Source organism: Rhineura floridana, chromosome 3 (genome assembly GCF_030035675.1).
Source record: "Rhineura floridana isolate rRhiFlo1 chromosome 3, rRhiFlo1.hap2, whole genome shotgun sequence".
NCBI classification, from domain to species: Eukaryota; Metazoa; Chordata; class Lepidosauria; order Squamata; family Rhineuridae; genus Rhineura; species Rhineura floridana.
The window spans coordinates 140,481,435-140,500,189 of record NC_084482.1 but is presented as its reverse complement, the minus strand read 5'-3'; the positions used below and the strand labels follow the sequence as shown (position 1 = coordinate 140,500,189).

Here is an 18,755-nt window from a genome sequence, read left to right as displayed (position 1 = left end):
TTTAATGAGGCAGAATATTTACTGCACCCACATTAAAGGATTAAAATTTATAAAGTCAATGGTGGGGTTGGTTGTTCCACCGCTGTTATATTTATGTTTTTTAACTTTTTATTTTTAGTTTTTATACTGGTTTTACTTTTTTATTGATTGTAAATTGCTTTGGGTTCACTTTTGTGAAAAAAGTGACTAACAAATTTAATAAATAAATGGATTATTCCTACTCTTTTTCATACTGTAAGCAGAATACTTTTAAAACCACAGTTGGCTACTTGATGTATTAATTATGGAAGAAGATAGATGATGTGCCACTGTCACCTAGTAAGTTTCCTTTGAATTCAAAATCTATTATCACATTAAGAATAATAGCAATTTAGTTTTCAGTTGTTCCATTAGCCTTTATTCACTTTAACCTCTCAGGACATAGTGTTCCTTCTTCAAATAGCTTACGAAAAGGTCTGGTGCATTCAGAGCAGTCCAGACTGTCCTTAGGCATGTCTCTACATGGACAAACATAGCATGTTAACTGTGCAATTCCAGATATAACAATCAGCAATTCTTAAAATTGCTGCAGTACATTTCCAAAAATAATGAAGCAATATATAGACCTCAGAAGAACCTTTTATTTTTACTTGAATGCCGCTGCTATTTTATACTTTATTTTTATTTAAATTATTTTCTATTTTGCAAGTTTGACTTGTCCACTCTTCTTGGGAATTGTTGAAGAATCCTTCAGCACTTGTGCATAGGCTTTGAAATAAAAGTAGGACTGCTTAACATTTAAAAATTTTACTTCATTCTTTCTTCAGTTCAGTACCCGGCTGTGGGCTAAATATAGCCCACAGACCCTAGAATCTATTTGAGTTAGATATGCCTGGACTAACAACTTAATTAAAGCTAAACTGCCTGGAAAGAATTTAAAACATTGCCTAGTGCCAATAAAGGAAAATAGTCATATGGTCATTAAGTCCAGCAGACATACACCCCAAGACAAAATGCTCCATATACCAGCCTTCCTCTAGTCAATAACCATATAATCCATAATTCAGTGTGCTACATAAAAAAAAAAGTCACTACCTGTACAGCAGCAGCTCTTTTGCAGGTAACTTGCATGAAACATCTAGCAATAAACACAAAAGATGTCTCGTTTGTGTTATAACACACACACACACACAAATGAAGCATCTAGCTTTCATTATGATCAGTGGAGCCTCTGTATGTAACAGCACACTGCACTAACTAACAAGCTCTTACTCAGAAGTAAGTCATACTTAGTAGCAAGTACCATTGCTAGGTAAGTGTCTACATGACAGCTTGTAAGACTTGTAACCTCAAGATGTAGAACATGAGTGGGCAGACTTCAGGCTTGTAGGATCTACTTTGTGTTTTACTAGAACTCCAAGATCCACCAACCAAAGCCAGGTACAAAGACATGCACTTAGAATTAAATAATTCTAAGCCCAGGAATTTGTTCTGAGTACCAAAACCAAATGCAACTCACAATCTGTTCACAAAAATATCCACTCCCAGTTACATCCCACCCCATCTTCCTTTATTTTGGCAGCATAATTTGGTGGGAGTGGGAGGTGAACAATAATTTTATTGTTGTAATTGTAAAAGAATTGGAAGTTAGAAATCCTTGGTGATCTACTTCAAGTCACCTTGATATCTACCAATTGATTCTGATTCACCATCCTGGAATTTCATGTCCCTTTTTATTCATGTATCATATTCTTTGTACATCATATTTTATTTCACCAAAGTCATAGAATTGGATTCAAAGATTTCCTGCACAAATAGAAAGGCACTTCTGCTTGTGCAAGGGAGAGCCCCTGAGATTTGATAATTCTACCTTCCTTCTGCAGCCTCCCACAGCACATCCCATATAAGGTCCCTGTGGCATCTGCGCTCTTTTCTTTTAATGGCAATACCCTGTTTTACCAGGCCTTTACCTCTGCAGGCAACATCTATTATGTGGCACCTATCACAGTGCCTGGTCCGCAGGGTGAAGTGCTCGAGTGGTCACATATGGGGTAAGGTGGTCCTGCAAATAAACTGGTCCCAAGCTGTTAAGGGCTTTATATACCATTAGTACATGTTGAAGTTGGCCTGGTAGCAAATTGACAAACAGTGCAGATCCCTGAGCAGAGGGTCTCACTACTGTCAGCAATCTGGCTGCAGCATTCTGCACTAACTGCAGTTTCCAGGCCAAGTGCAAGGGAAGCTCCACATAGAGTGCATTGCAGTAATCCAGTTTTTTTTTACAAATTGTTTATTGTAAAGGTTTTAAAATACATGAAATAAGGAGACATGATATCCAACATTCAAAAGAGACAATTTCAGTACAATTAGAAAATGAATATAATGACAATAATAAAGGGAGGGGTGGATGGTAAGGAGGGAAGAGGAGAGAGAAGGGAAAGAGGGGAAAGAAGAAAGGGGGAAAAGAGAAACAAGAGAAAGATGAGAGGGAGAAATAGAAGAGAAACTGGAGAATGAAGAGAGAGATCAGAATAAGTCATTGCTAAGGAGGAGGAGGGGTATATGAACAACATCCAAATTATAATATATCACTAACTTATATATATTATATATACATGACATATAAATGAGAAGAAGAAGAGGTATAAGGAATGTTAGGATAAGTTACAGAGGGGTGATGGTTGATATGATTCTAGGATTTTTCAACTAATAACATCTCTTTTTAGAGAGTTGTAGGTGGAGGGGGGTCTCCAATTGTGTTCCTTTCTGCAATATGGTAATAAACATGTACCATTTTGTGTGAAATGTATATATTTTTTATTGGTTATGTCATTTTCTTTGTTGTTGCATGAGTTTCTCCATAAGGGCTGTTGCCCAAATTTGTTGGTACCATTCTTTCATTAAGTCATAGTCAACCTGTTTCCAGTGGCGTGCCACAATTATGCTACGAAAAAGGAGACCAGTAATTCTCTGAAGTGCAAAGCCTTGCTGTTTCCCTGGAATATTGAAAGGAGAGCTGCAAGTGAGCTGGGTGTTATTGTTTTTTTGTGATGAGTTCAATTTCATGGAATACTTTGTTCCAAAAAGTCCGAATGACTGGGCATGTCCACCGCATATGGAAGTAGGTACCTGTCTCCCCACACCCCTTCCAGCATGACGAGCTAGTATCCTTAGTGATTCTGCTGAGGGTGAGGGAAGTCTGGTACCATCTGTGAATCAATTTGAAAGAGTTCTCTCTCAGCCTGGCAGATTGGAAAGGATTTTTCTCCCAGACAAAGTTCCACTGGTGAGGTCAATTTCATTGTTAATATCCTGTTCCCATATGTTGCTGAGACTGTCTAGGGTTCCAGTTGTTGGTTCTAATAATAGTTTGTACAGGGTTGATAGTAAGCCTTTATCTGTGAAGGAGCTCCAGGAGAGGAGATTTTCAAATGGGCTCAGTGTTTTAGTGCCTTGTTGTTTGACTGAGGGAATCAATATAAAGTGTTGCATTTGATGGAGTTGGAACCAGAATCAGGGTGATGTTAAAAAAGGTATTATCAGGGAGTGCTGGGAGAGGAGGCGTTTTTTCCTGGTTTTCCATACTGCAAGTTCTTTGAGGAGAAACCGGTTGTCCAGGAGAAAAAAGTAATGCAAGTAAGGCTGCAATGTTTAATTGATTGGTAAGATTAATCAATATAAAGACTTTTAGGCTGCAATCCTAAAATGCTTATTAGGGAATAACCCCCTAATTGGATAGAGCAGGATTTACTTCTGAACAAATATGCAGTGGATCGAACTGTTAGTAGACAAAAAAATGCATCCAATTAAATGAACAGATTTATTTATTTAAATAAAGTGCTTATAGAAACTGCAGTTGGCAAGCACCATCTTAAAATAATAATGCTTCTTTCTTGCACACATAAGAATAGTTCTTCTAAGATTATTCCTGCTACAACATGTGAACATCATCTAAAAACAAAGAAGGTATGCTTCAAAAACTTTTTTTAACTCACACAAATATATACAAATATAATCAATAGATCAATTAAATAAGATTAAGCATTTGAAATTTATTTAATCAGGTTAAAGTTCTAATCACCTGAAAATTAGCTGCCTTTCTGTTTTGCCTGAAGTCTTCCTGCAAAAGATTTCAACATGTTTATCCAATAATACTACCATTATAAATACATGCAGCGGGTTTATATGGCATAATGGCAAAGTAATTTTTTTTAAAAAAATAAGCATGCTTTTGACTCTCAGACTCACAGGCTAGGTAGCTATAATAAAATATGAAATGAATATCCACCTGTTTTGCTTGGTCACCAAATACTTGCATGCTAAATATGATTGAACTTGCAATAAAATGAACCTCCAGAGCAAGTTGAGAGAGCAGAGCAGAGCAGCTATCAAGAGCAGAAGCCCCTGACACTGTAATCTCTTGCACATTTATTTATTATTAAATATATATATCCCATCCTTCCTCCCAAAAGGAGGCCAGGGCAGCAAAAAATAAAACAATAAAAACATCTTTAATACAACTTTATACATGTAGCATACATGTATACATGTATACAACACATGTAGCAGGACACACTCTTGCCTCTGCCCACATGTACTTGGGTACTTCTTTGGGTACCCCCATCAAGTGAATGGGTGGCTACAAGTGAAGGGCCTTTTCAGTGCTGGTACTGCCGTTATGGACTGCTGTAGTGGAACAGTGGGAAAGCACTATATTGCAAGAGGTCATTGGTGAACATAACATGAGAACATGAGAAAAGTGTGCTGGATCAGGCCAATGGTCCATCTAGTCCAGCATCCTGTTCTCACAGTGGCCAACCAGATGCCCATGGGAAGCCCACAAGCAGAACCTGAGTGCAAGAGCACTCTCCACTCCTGTGGCTTCCAGCCACTGGTTTTCAGAAGCTGACTATGCAGCTTGCCCACGGCTGCACAGGTGGCAGGGCACGTAACCCCTGAGCCACTCACTGTGGGGGTGATCTTTAGCTGGCCCTTGACACCCAGGAGACATGAGTGGGGATTTGAACTCACAGACTCTGGACTCCCAGCCAGGCTCTCCTCCCTGAATTCCATAGTTTAACTATGCATTGTGTGAAGAAGTACTTTCTTTTGTCTGGCCTTAATCTTCCAATATTCAGCTTCATTGAACACCTTCTAGTGTTATGAGAGAGGGAGAAAAAATTCTCTCTATCAACTTTCTCCATGCCATGCACAATTTTATACACTTCTATCATGTTGTCTCTGACTCACCTTTTCTCTAAACTAAAGAGCCCCAAATGTAGTAACCTTTCCTCATAGGGAAGTCGCTTTATCCCCTTGATCATTCTGGTTGCCCTTTTCTGAATCTTTTCCAACTCTACAGTATCCTTTTTGAGATTTATATAACAACATTATAATATCAGCAGTTTTATTTTAAATACCTTTCCTAATGATCCCTAGCATGAAATTTGCCTTTTTCACAAATGGGCTCCTACTGGGAGGAAGGGCAGGATATAAATCAAATAATAAATAAACTGCCACACACTGTGTCAAAATCTTCATCAAACTATTCACTATGACTCCAAGGTCTCATTCCTGGTCAGTTACCATCAGTTCAGACCCCATGCATATATCTGATGTATGGCAGTTGAATTTTTGCCTGCCATGATGTTAAAGGCACAAGTACTGTACCCTGTTTTTCTTCAATGCCAACCCTGAACCAAAGCAGAGGCTGCCATCTTGTACGCACTTACTGGGAAGTAAGCCCCAGTAAACACAACAAGACTTACTTTTGAGTAAACATGTATATGTACTGTAAAGTTAAACGTACAGTGAATTTTCAGTGAGTCCCTGATGCTTAGCTGCTGCAGTGCAAGAGACATGCCTAAGCCTCTTTGCAGGGTTTTCATATTTGCCTTTTTGGAGGAGATGGATTCTTTAACATTCACCCATACTTATTGTATAGTAGTATTTGCAGAAAATAACTTCAGGGCACTACCTGATTTCATGGGAACCCAGCACAGGAAAGATGCATTATGGTTGCTAGAGAAGATGGAAGAGCAAACTATGGAGATTCCAAGGACTAAAAAAAGACAGAAGTAAGAAAAGTGCACTAGGGATTCCTACTGCCTGGTGTCCAAACAACTCACTTATCAATCACAGCTCTGACCTCACTCACTGGCTAATAACACTGACAGGCAGGAGCAGCCAGGTTGGCCCATTTCAGAGAAATCGCTTAGAAAGGTACCTGTATTTTTTGCTCCATAGCTCTCCTTCTAGGAGGACTAGAGGGTGTTTTTTTTTTAAATGAAAGCTCAGATTCTAGGTTACCACCTGGGGCAACACTGAAGGCCTTGGTGGGCACCATGGCACCTGCTGCCATTCTGAGAGGGTTCTCAGTGACTGAAGGGGTGCAAGCATTATTTATTCTGTCTGTAATCACACTATAATAAACATCTGTTATCCTTCACATTGGTTTGGCCATTGTTTTCGGATCCAGTAAAAGAACTGTTGCTGTTAGCAACACAACTGCTCTCCCCAGAAAGTCCGACCCTGGTGCCTACTTTAATGTATTTTCAGTGTCAAGCAAAGACATTCTTGTTTTACCAGGCCTTTTAAAACATGTTGTAACTTTTAACTTTGTCTTAGCTCTGTGATTTTTATTCTCTGCTGTTTCTTTGATATCTTTTTATATTGTGTTGTTTAAATGCTGTGGTTTTTTATTGTGCTGTTGTTACCTTGTTTTTATTTTGTGAGCTTCCCAAAGAACTTTTTATTATAGGGCAGCCTATAAATAATTTAAATAAATAAATAACAAGACGCTATACCCAAAACTTTGAGAAATAAGAATGGCTTTGAAAGTTACTACAAACACTAGCAGAGCAGATGCCGTTCATGGGCTTAAACTACAAGAGGGAAGATTTTGATTTAGCATTAGATGTTTCTTTGTGGTAATAGCAGTTCAACAATGGAAACAACTATCTAGAGTTATGAGACTCTCCCTCACTAGAGATACTTGTGCAGAGGCTGGGCAATCATCTAATGGGAATGCTCTGTTTCATGAATGATTGGACTAGACAGCATACAAACCTACTACTACTCTTATCATTCTGTGAAATCCATGGATATTAGAAGTGTGTAACTATCTAGATTTTCCCCAGTTCTGGAATAGCAAACATAAGTACATACATTTCATAAAGCAGTGCTGCTACCATTATGTAACTTCTTGCAGAATAGGACTTTTTAAACTAATAGATAATAGGGTTGTTGTGACATTTCAGAAGGCCTTGTGTTGAGTCTAGACCAGTAATTCTCAAACTTTTTTTTTGCCATTAACCACTTGAAAATTGCTGATGGTCTTGGTGGACCACTTAATGATTGTTCTGCCTGTTGTAGCAATTGTAATGTGCTGTGCTAGATACTGTATGGTTTTTAATGGTATTTTTATTCCTTCTTTTATTTCTTATAGTTTATAGTATTACAACTTGCACACAATAGAATTGTTTGTAATTCAAAAAAAGGCAATATAAGAAATAAAAGAAGCAATAAACAGATGATTATGATGATGATGATTTCCCTCCCCTCCTCCCAAAAGGAGCCCAGGACAGCAAACAACAATTTATAAAACTTTAAAAGCATCTTTGAAAACATGTTAAAAACAATCTTAAAAACAACATTTAAAAAAAAAATCTTACAAACAATTCCAGTACAGATGCAGACTGGGATAAAAATCAATTAAAATTAAATATTAATATTTAATGTGGATATGCTGCAGACCACCTGAATGAAGTTCATGGACCACTGGTGGTCCATAGACTACAGTTTGAGAACACCTGGTCTAGATCATGGTATTTGTTAAACATAACAATTTGAAGCAGTTCAAAATATCACATAATCATATTTTTGTACAAAAACACAGTTCAGGTTTTGTGTGCATGTGTTGGGCCCACATAAAGAAAGCCATGGATGAGATATGGAATATAATCTCTATCTCTTCATTAAAAAAATTAGGTTAATCTGCATATTTATGTGTAGTTTTTAGGATCAGAATGCAATAAAAGCAATACGTGGTGTTTGCCACATATAATACAGATTTGCCTCAGAAAAGTCTTAGGACTGAAATCTCATAAAATCCCCACCACTGAATAGTCACATCATTAGGTGGTAAATTTTATGGAGAGACTATCACTTCAGCAAGAGACATAATATGTGCAGAAGGTCTACATATGAACTTTCTTTAAAAATCTGCCTTTTGACTCGGATATTACACAAATAGCTGTCTGCAAACCTAATCTGACTGAATCTGATCTAGCTTTCTCATAGATATTTAAATATAGATGAGAAAAAATTTACACTTCAGATATTTGGAGGATTTTGTTATTTAAACTATATGTGATATTTCAGTAAGATACTCATTCAGTTACTTGGTGCTGACATGTTTTCTCCCTCCTATTGAAAACAATGGAAGGGATATAATTTAACAAAATGTAAAACACACCACATGCCTGGTAGATAGATATGGCATGTTGTCCTTCAGGTCTCTCTCCCCCCACCCCTATGAATTGCTATGTTAGAAAAAAGGGGGGTTAGACTATTTTTTACCTTGAACAGTAACAAGTCGCACCTCATGCTGCATAGCAAACTTATGGGGTTCAGCTCTTCAATGCAGCAGACAATCTAAATTTCCTTGGTTGTGCCCAAGTGGTTTGGTAAACCAAAAAGTACCTCTTGGGATCCTTGCCAAATGCCCAAGGCCATGGTGTTTTCAGGAAAAATATCTGTACTCTAAGGCACTTTGTTTTATAAGCTCGGACTGCATCACATTTGAATGTTGCACTCTTATTCACACAAATCATATTAGTAGTTATACAGATATACTCTTCTGTTTTTTTCTTAATGCAAAATATATTATACAGCCGCAAGAGTGGCTGTATACTATAGTCAGCGTGGATTTTTCACATTCCGCAATGTTAAATGGAAAATATCCCCCCATGCCATTCTGAGGCTTCCCATAAGCTCATTTCAAAACTAAACCTTACAAAACTTATAGTTCTGAACTCAGAAACGCTTGCTTAACAACCCTGTCAGTTTTCATGGCGATACACAAAACAGTCAGAGAGAATCGAGAGTTCAAAGTGTAAAAAGAGAGGGAAAAACTCAGAGCCCTTTTGGACATTTTTCTGCGAGTTCTCATAATCTGTTGAAATTCATTACAAATCAGCCATGTTCACAGAGTACCTGTAATCCTGACCTTGCCCCATACTCTGACCTTCATCTACTGCAGTTTAAAAGTTAAAAAAATGCCTGGTTGATTTTTAATTAATTTAAGAAATTTTGGCTGGAAGCCTATTATAACGCAGGGCATGCTCAGTAAGGACCAACTGTCAGTGTTCTAAAAGTCTCACAGCTGCTGGACTTGGGTAATAAGAGGGCCACACCCACACCAGACTTGATTTCACTTGAGACAGTCATGGCTTCCCTCAAAGAATCCTGGGAAGTGTAGTTTGTGAAGGGTGCTGAGAGGAGACTCCTATTCCCGAGCGAATGGTTAACAGTCAGCCACTCTGATTAAAGGTCTGTGAGAGAAACAGGGCGTCTCCTAGCAACTCTCAGCACCCTTCACTAACTACACTTCCCAGGATTCTTTGAGAGAAGCCATGATTGGCTTTGAGCTATGGCTTTGAGAGAAGCCATGATAAATTGTTTTAAATTGTTTTTAAAAGATGTGTTTTTAAATTTGTATATTTGTTTTTAATGTTTTTAGTTATTGTAAACTGCCCAGAGAGCTTCGGCTATGGGGCGGTATATAAATACACTAAATAAATAGATAAATAAATAATGATTGTCCAAAGTGTAATAGAGGCCTGGCGTGGATGTGGCCAGGGACAGCTTTGTTTTAAATTTGGGTGGGAGGTAGGGTTGCCAGGTTCAGGGCCTGAGACTGATCCTGTATCTTTAGGAGAAGAGAAAGTCAGCCAAGTGCCGGTCAAGGTAGAATTGTCCCTTCCCCCTGCCCAACTGTGAAAAATACAGAAGACATCTTGGTTGGCAGGCCCAGCCTGGTCAGTTTTACCTATCCTAATCATGATTGCATAGGAGTATATCCGATTCAACTCAATAATCATACAAATGATCAGACCTGCCTTTTCCCTCCTTCCCCTTTCCTCTCCCTTCTTCCTTCTTCCGCCTTCCCTGCCCACTCCAGCCCTGCGTCCCTCCCCCCCCCAGTCAGTTTTACCTATCCTAAGCATGATTGCACGGGAGTAAATCCCACTGAACTCAATAAACATGCAAACGACCACATCTGTCCTTCTCCCCTCCCCCTCCTGCCTGCTCCCATCTCAGTCCTCCCCTCTGCCTTTCCACCCCTCCCTCCTCCCCCTCCTCCCTTCCCCATCCCCTGTGGTCAGTTTCACCTATCCTAAGCATGATTGCCTGGTGTGTGTGTGTAAATCCCACTTAACTCAATAAGCATGGAAATGATCAATCCATTCTCAGCAAACTTGCACAGGATCTCATTTCTTACCTCCCAGATTAAAAAGCAGGGAAATTCAGTAATAGGCAAAAAACCTTGCAGTTTAAGAATGTACCTATAGCCCACAGATATATCTACCAAACTTTAAAAAGCAGGGAAATTGGGCAGCTATAGTGAATGCACCAGGGGAGCAGGAGACTTGAACTCCTCTCTGAGATAATTGTACTGCCCTAGAAAGTTGTCAAAATGCAAACACCATTTGGGTTGGTCTTTCACAGTCCAATCCACTTGCTGTGTAGCTTGGAAGAATTTGGTATACTGCTTTTGTGTAGAGAAGGGGGGAAAGAAGGGGGGAGGAAAAATTGTGGCTGGAGGGGAAAGCAGGATGAGGATACTAACACCTCCCTTTAAGTATTATCCTTACTTCCTCAGTGGTACCTGAAGTTAAGGTTCTGCTCAGGAGCATAGTGCAGGATTCTCCTGTGCGTGGAGGGGAAGATGAGGCTATTTTTTCAATGTTGGTGGTTGGGTAGGGGCAGTGGGAGGGTCAACAAATATAATTATAACTTGCAGGTTAATAGATTTGTTTCAAAACCAGTTTTATTAGGTTTATGAGAGACTCTGGATGGAAGATCTTATCATTCATAACTGATGTCGTTAAAAGTTAGTTCTTGGAATGTTAATAGCTTAGGGTCACTGATAAAATGGAAAAGGATATGGGGACTTTTAAAACAGGGAAAAACTGATAGAATAATGATGCAGGAAACACACCAAAAGAAGAGTTTGGAACACATACTGGTAATCCCTCACACGGGGTAAATGGTTTCAGTCCTCGGGCACATCTGAAGCAAGAGGGGTGGGCATATGGATAACCCTAGGGTTTAGTTCCAAGAATTAGACACATTAAAAGATTCAAAGGGCCAATATATTTTTATTAAAGGCCTTATTAATGGTAACCTAATCACACTGGGTTCAATATATAGTCCAAACAATGGCCAAAGAGAGTTTCTTACATCTCTTTTGGGTTTACTACAAAATTTTAAAGAGGGCAATTTACTGATTGGTGGTGACTTAAATTGGGTGATCAATGCTATAGTAGATAAAAAAGGGAAAATTCATTCACCATCACAATCTGATCCAGGCAGTCTGAAAGCTCTTCTTTTGCAACATAATCTGATTGATTCATGGCATCCGCCGGGACCTTGACTCCAATATTGCTGCAGTTGAATCCATTCAGGTGTCCGGAGCACAGTCTTGTCCTGTTTTATTGGATGAGTTTCAGTTGGTACAGCTCGAGGATGTGGACAAAGTGCTTGGACAGGTGCGGGCGACCACTTCTGCTCTGGATCCTTGCCCCTCGTGGCTAATAAAAGCTAGCAGAAATGGAACTGCCGGCTGGGCCAAGAAGGTGATTAATGCCTCTTTACGAGAGGGAGTGGTCCCACTCTGCCTAAAGCAGGCGGTGGTGAGACCGCTCCTAAAAAATCCCTCCTTGGACCCTGATAATCTTGACAACTATAGACCGGTAGCTAATGTTCCTTTTCTGGGCAAGGTCCTAGAGCGTGTGGTCGCTCGCCAGATCCACGTTCTTTTGGATGAAACTGATTATCTGGATCCATTTCAATCGGGCTTTCGGCCGGGGTTTGGTACAGAAACGGCCTTGGTCGCCCTGTATGATGACCTCTGTCGGGAGAGGGACAGAGGGAGTGTAACTCTGTTGGTTCTCCTTGATCTCTCAGCGGCTTTTGATACCATCGACCATGGTATCCTTCTGAAGTGACTTGCGGATTTGGGAGTTGGAGGCACTGCTTGGCAGTGGCTGCACTCCTACCTCGAGAACCGTCTTCAGAAGGTGGTGCTTGGGGAGCATTACTCGAGGACCTGGGTACTCCAATATGGGGTCCCGCAGGGCTCAGTTCTGTCCCCCATGCTCTTTAATATCTATATGAAGCCGCTGGATGAGGTCATTAGGAGTTTTGGAGTGCATTTTCAGCAATATGCTGATGATACGCAGCTCTATTTCTCCTTTTCATCTTCTTCAGGTGAGGCTGTTGATGTACTAGACCGCTGCCTGGTCGCGATAATGGTCTGGATGAGAGCTAATAAACTGAGACTCAATCCTGACAAGACTGAGATGCTGCTGGTGGGGGTGTCCCCTGACCAGATGGTTGATGTCCGACCTACTCTAGATGGGGTTACACTCCCCCTAAAGGAGCAGGTTCATAGTTTGGGGATCTTATTAGATCCGCTCCTGTCTCTGGAGGCTCAGGTAGCCTCGGTGGCACGGAATGCGTTCTACCAGCTTCGGCTGGTAGCCCAACTACGACCCTATCTGGACAGGGAGAACCTTGCCTCAGTTATCCATGCTCTGGTAATCTCTAGACTGGATTACTGTAATGCACTCTACGTAGGGTTACCTTTGAAGACGGTTCGGAAACTTCAGCTGGTGCAGAATGCTGCGGCCAGAGTCCTCACTCGGACTAAAAGATCTGATCATATAACCCCTGTCCTCGCCACACTGCACTGGCTACCAATACGTTTCCGGGCCAGATTCAAAGTGTTGGTTCTTACCTATAAAGCCGTTAACGGCACCGGACCGCAATACCTGATGGAGCGCCTCTCCCACTACGAACCTACCCGTTCGCTGCGCTCGACGTTGAAGGCCCTTCTCCGGGTTCCAACTCACAAGGAGGCCCAGAGAGCAACAACGAGATCTAGGGCCTTCTCGGTGGTGGGCCCCGAATTATGGAATGCCCTTGTGATGATCCTGTATTAGTGTAAATAGGGTAAGTGCTGTTTGTTTAGAAGATACATGGTAAGTGGAGTGAAAGAGGAGGGGGAGTGAATGGGCAGTAGAATGCTGGATGATTGGCTGAATGTTTAAAATGGCTGACAGTATAAAAGGAAGAATGTCAGGTAAATCTAGGGGGATGTGGTGTGGATGTGAGGTGGACGTTGGTGGACTTGAGAGGGTTGTTTTGGTGGGTTTTGAGAGGAGAGGGTGGAGTTCGGATTAATACTAAGACCAGTACCTCAGGAATAGATGTAACCATATGCTTAAGTGCCTTTTAAAGAAATCTTGTTATCTTTGTTATTTAATAAATATATTTGGTTTACCAAAGGCCTGATCCTTGGCTGGGGTTTCACAGACCAGAAGGGAGGGTAAGGTAAATACCAAGGCTGAAGGGAAACAAATGGTGGCAGCGGTGAAGAGAATAACACCACAAGCTGTCTGAGTAAATCAAAGGGATTGGGACAGCTTTAGCACTCAGTCACAGAGGTAACCAGATAGAGAGACTCAGGCAGAGTCTCTGGGACTACTGGTTATAGGACGTGACTGGTGGTGCTGCCTAGCAGGGGGATCTGTTGAGATCTGTGCTAGAGCGGGGAGAGAAACCATATAAAAGGACAGTCCGGACTGGTGGAGTCCCTGGTGGTGCCTAGAGACAGGCAGTAACCACGAGCAGGTAGGAACCTGACAGGGAAAGCCAGGGAAGGGCGTCACAGCCCTCCCTGACGAGATATGCCTGGCGCCTTCTTTGATATCTTTTCGGCGCCAGGTAAAGACCTACCTCTTTGCCCAGGCATTTTAGTTTTAGTTTTAGTTTTGGTTTTGTGTTTAATTTTAATGTTATCGTTAATTGGTTGTATGTTCTATTTTTGTCTTAATCTGTTTTAATGTGTTTTATATTTACATGTTTTATCCACATTTGCTGGTTTTAAATGTGGCTTTATCATATTGTACACCGCCCTGAGAGCCTGTTGCTATAGGGCGGTTTAAAAGTGTAATAAAGTATAATAAATAAATAAATAATCTAATGAATAGCTCTAACAGACATTATTCTTTTTTCCCATATCGCTGTAAATTATATACAAGGATTGATTTCATGTTGTGTTCCTCATCCTTATTAGGCATTATTTTAACCTCGTATATGGGGTTTATTTACATCTGTAAAAGTAAGTAAATAAACAGTCCTTCCTGGTGTCATTATGGGCAAGGATCCACAGATGCCACTGTGGATTAAATCCAGAGGTTTTTCAGCAGATGGCCTGTAGGTGGCTCTAGTTGCATCTGCTTTAACATAATAAACACACTTGAACTCAGATTTGCATATTTTTATGTCTAAATTCTTTGTTAAATTGTTTTTCACAAGGTTTGAAATGCTTTCAACATTTCCGTGGCCAAATCTGCAATGCCACAACGCCATGCAGTCTTTATGAAGACATTCTTTAGTAGCATTAGCTTGCTGTCTCACACAGTCTACTTCATAAAGGTCTTCATTATTTAAAAGTCCTCTCATAAGTAGTTCTCTATCTTTGAACACAAAATGACAATCTCTCCTAAACAAAACTCTGCATCCTCGCCTTGTAGTTGTTTTTACATTCATTAAACTGTTCTGTAGAGATGACACATAGTAAGCTCCAGAAATGCACACTTCACTGGTGCCCTTTTCACCCAGTTTTCATTTTAAATTATCTGCCCCTTTTCCTTGTGTATAAATACACTGTCCATCAGCAAGATAAATTGGGACTTTACAATCCATATCTATATCTAATAAAACATCCAATTGTTGAAGAAATGTGAAGTTGCCTCATAGTCTACGTAAATCTTGTAGTGGGCTTGATTTTAATCAACTACAAATTATTTCTTCTGCAGTACATATTTTATTTCCTTTTCCAAAATTATTTCCTGGAGAGGCATTCCCCCTTGCTCCTTTATCTTTTGGTCTTGCTGACTCATTCCTTTGAAAATTTGCCCTTAAGGGGTTTTCTCAGGAGAGGGCAAGCACTTTTCGAATGCTGATTACTTCCACAAAAGAAACAATACTTGCCTTGAATCAGTCTGTAGGCTTGGCTTTTTGTTTTCTCATTTTGTATGTTTTCTTGGATAAATTCTTGCAAACATACCTGGACAAAACTCAAAGTTACATTTTCCTTAACTTGAATTAATTATTCCTTCATATTCTGGAGGCAAAGTATTGAGCAAAAGGGCAATCTTAGCTTTCTCAGGCCACTTATCTCCTTTAGCTCCATTTCTCTTACTGTTCCCAAGAAAGAGCTCATATGCTCTTATAGATTATTTGAACCTTTAAGCCTCTTGTTATAGAGTTTTAGCATCAAGGAAACGTGTATTCATTGTGTTTTGTTGAAAAACTTGCCTCAACCTTTCCCACATTTCACTTGCAGTTTGCTTATCTTCAGTACGGTAAATTATCACAGTTAGAGATGTGTGTCCCATGGCTTTCCTGTTTGCAGCATCCCATCCATCTTGTTTCTTTCTAGATGCCTCTGACCTTGCTTCTCCGAGGACAAAGGCCTAATACCAAAGTATCCAGCAGCATTTTCATTCGAAAGGACCATCTTCTGTAGTTCGAGTCATTTAGCAGCTCAATGGCATCAGACCTCCTAGCAGATTCAGAAGTAGCCATCCTTTCTTTTCTTATCTGTCTCTATTACAGACTCCTTTTTCTTTTTCCTTTTATAAATATCCAGTTATGATGGGCCTTTGACCCTATGAAGAGAGTTGGTTTACGCAGCAGAGTTCATTGGAGATATAAAAGTATATGAAAGAGAATGATGCTTATCTTAAACAAAATAAACTCATTTTATTAAGAAAGTACACGTGGATAGGAAAGTCTAATAATCTACACTAGCTGAATTCAAAAGGAGGGAAAAAGAGAATTGTGGGAAGAAGAAGGAGGATCTTGAAGTAATGGTAGCCCTGAGAATATCAGTCTAACCAAACAGAGGCATGCTTAAACTTGAGGAAAGTAACAAGCAGAGAATTCAAGCATGGGCCCTTTCAACTAACTATAGCTATTGCCCCTAATGGTCAATAGATTCAGAGCACACAGTGAGACAACGCATTGATTGAAGTTAAACTTCCAATACCTAATCTTCAATTACTCCTGTTCTTAAAACATGCTATCATTCTTTAAATGGAGGTTGTCATTGGTTGACAATTTCCCCTCCAAAAAATCCTAGGAGGCAAAGTACAGCTTTATGGGAGGTGGTGCCCCCATTGGGCCCCCCTCCCTGGCTACAGGCCTGCATGGAGTTCAGTGACCTTGGGCCACTCACTATCTCTCAACCCCTCGCACAGGGTTGGTATGAGGATAAAATGGGTTATTCATGGGTGCCCCATGAATTTAAAAACACAGACAAAAATCCAATCATGGATCTCTTGTGTCATATGTACTTCAGTCCTCAGAGTTGTGTTTGCCCCACAATGGCTAAAAATACACATTATTATTTTCAACATGGTAATAACATTTGAATATTTGCCGAGAGCAAAAACTCAGACAAATTACCTTTTTTAAAGAAAACTATGAACATATTCAATGCCATGAATAATTATTTGGATCTTCTACAGAGTCATTTTTGTGCTACTATTCTAGCCAAGTCATAATTTTAAAGTCACATACCTGGAACAAATGTGGAGGTTGAGAATAATTTTTTTGTTACCAAATGAATTTAGTTTTGTGAACAACTTTTTCCTCTCTATTTTTTATTGTTTGTTTTTAAAGGGCGTAACTCAAATTTGTTGTTTCCTTATTTTGGATTTTTCTGCACTAGGAACACTTCATATTAATAAGGTTAAATCCAAGAAAAACCCAAGATGTTAGAGGCACAAAAAAGGGAGAATGGATTTTCAGAAGGCTGTACTCTGAAGTTCATCTAATGTGTTTTGTTTTTTTTAAATGAGCTTGAATGAGTTCAAAAGAAAGCTGTGGAAGTGGGTTTTTTAATAATTTAAAAGCAAGAAGTGTAAAGGAGTATTAAATCAGGCTGTCAGTTTAAAGGAGAAGGAATCAAGAAAAAGTATAGATATGTCGCCATACCATGTACAGTGAGTTTTTAGCTTCTCCATGTATAATTTAAAACTATACAATGATGTAACATTTTGAGGGAGTCTTGTTGAGAATCAAAATACAAGTACAGGTCTGATTCACCCGAACAATTATTTTGATGTGGCAGCCAATAGCGTAGTGGCAAATTTCTGAAGTGCAGATCCCTTCATGTTAGTCACAATCATGTCCCCAACCTCCTTTGTTCTGTTGCTCTGAATGATATCCTTAATACTTTCTCCCACAACAGACATCCCTAGGAGCCAATAAGCATGAAAGGGGAGAGTGTTAGCTACTGTTGACTAATCTCCTTTCACTCTGATTGGCTTTAAACAGCAGGAATGGACAAGGAAGCATGCCAGAAGACTCTTCTCAGTGGCTAATACACTCCCCTTTCACACTGATTGGCCGGTAGGATTGTAGTGACATAGAGACCCTGCTGGGAACCTACTTAAAAAATAGTAAGGAATCTAAGATCCCCTGCTACATGGTGGTAACAAAAGCAACATGAAAACAAGAAGTTGGGGGTGGGGAGTGGATGCGCTTTGAGAGAGACATAGTGAATGTTTTGCTATGGTACAAAATCACATCTATCCATGTCTTGGCATAACCTTAAGCTTTCCAAGCTGTTCTTTTTGCCCCGCCCCGCCCCGCCTGTGACGGATGCGGGATGAAAACAAAACAGCTGTGAGAGGGGCTCAATCCAGTGACTGTGGCCTTCACCTCTCATGTTCGTTTTGTATTCATTCATGTCTAATACAAGCTGATCTAGAACTGCTAAAACCAATTTGATACTGTTCCAGCTGCAGGCGTCCGGGACTCGTTGTTTTGCAGTTAATAAAGAGTTCCGCAGTCCTTTGTCTTAAGATTTTAGTTTTAATTAACTTTGAGAGCAATTATGTTCGGAAGACGCCCATCCCAGATAAAAGGCATATTGCAAAGCATCCCAGCTGAGGAAAACCGAGTGCGGGGAAAAAAAATGGAGGGAGAAGAATGAGGGTCCCTAAAGTACCTTCAGGCGATTTCAGAGCCAATGCAAACATTTGTTGCTACCATAGCCAAGTGTGTGCCTGCGTGGGGAAGCAGTAGCTTCCAGTGACACCAAAGCAGCTGAATAGCAATGAAGCCTGCCTTTCCCAGTCTGAATGCATCTATTAATAGCGCTGCCGGAGCCCCCGCTCTTTCCGTCACGTGAAGAGAAGCGGGGAGTAAAGCGAGCGGGCGGCGGCGACTACCGCTGCTTTTGCATTCTCCTCCTCCTTGTCACATTCCTGCAGTACCCAGAAAGGACAGCGAAAGCTCGTTTTTCTTTACCCAGACTCTCTTCCTTTCCTGTGACCGCTACCGCCCTCTTGTCTCTCTTTCCCCTCCCCCACCTCTAGAAACCAATCTCTGCTTAATAAAATCAATGCACCCCTCCTACCCCTGCCATTTCTATTCCCAGCTCGCGCAGCTAGCGGAATGGATGTGTAAGT

General features: G+C 40.3%; 1 protein-coding gene across 9 annotated transcripts in view; it reads left to right on the top strand.

Moving 5' to 3' along the window:
- Window positions 1-18,755, top strand: part of IQSEC1 (IQ motif and Sec7 domain ArfGEF 1) — a 588,187-nt gene that overhangs the window by 440,820 nt on the left and 128,612 nt on the right. Inside the window, exon 1 of one of the 9 annotated variants that reach the window (XM_061618157.1) lies at window positions 18,536-18,749. The exons of the other annotated variants lie outside the window; for them this stretch is intronic. Coding sequence (XP_061474141.1) covers window positions 18,742-18,749 — 8 coding nt within the window. The 5' untranslated portion in view covers window positions 18,536-18,741. Of the gene's footprint in view, window positions 1-18,535; window positions 18,750-18,755 lie in introns of those variants that run through there. 9 annotated transcript variants of the gene reach the window in all.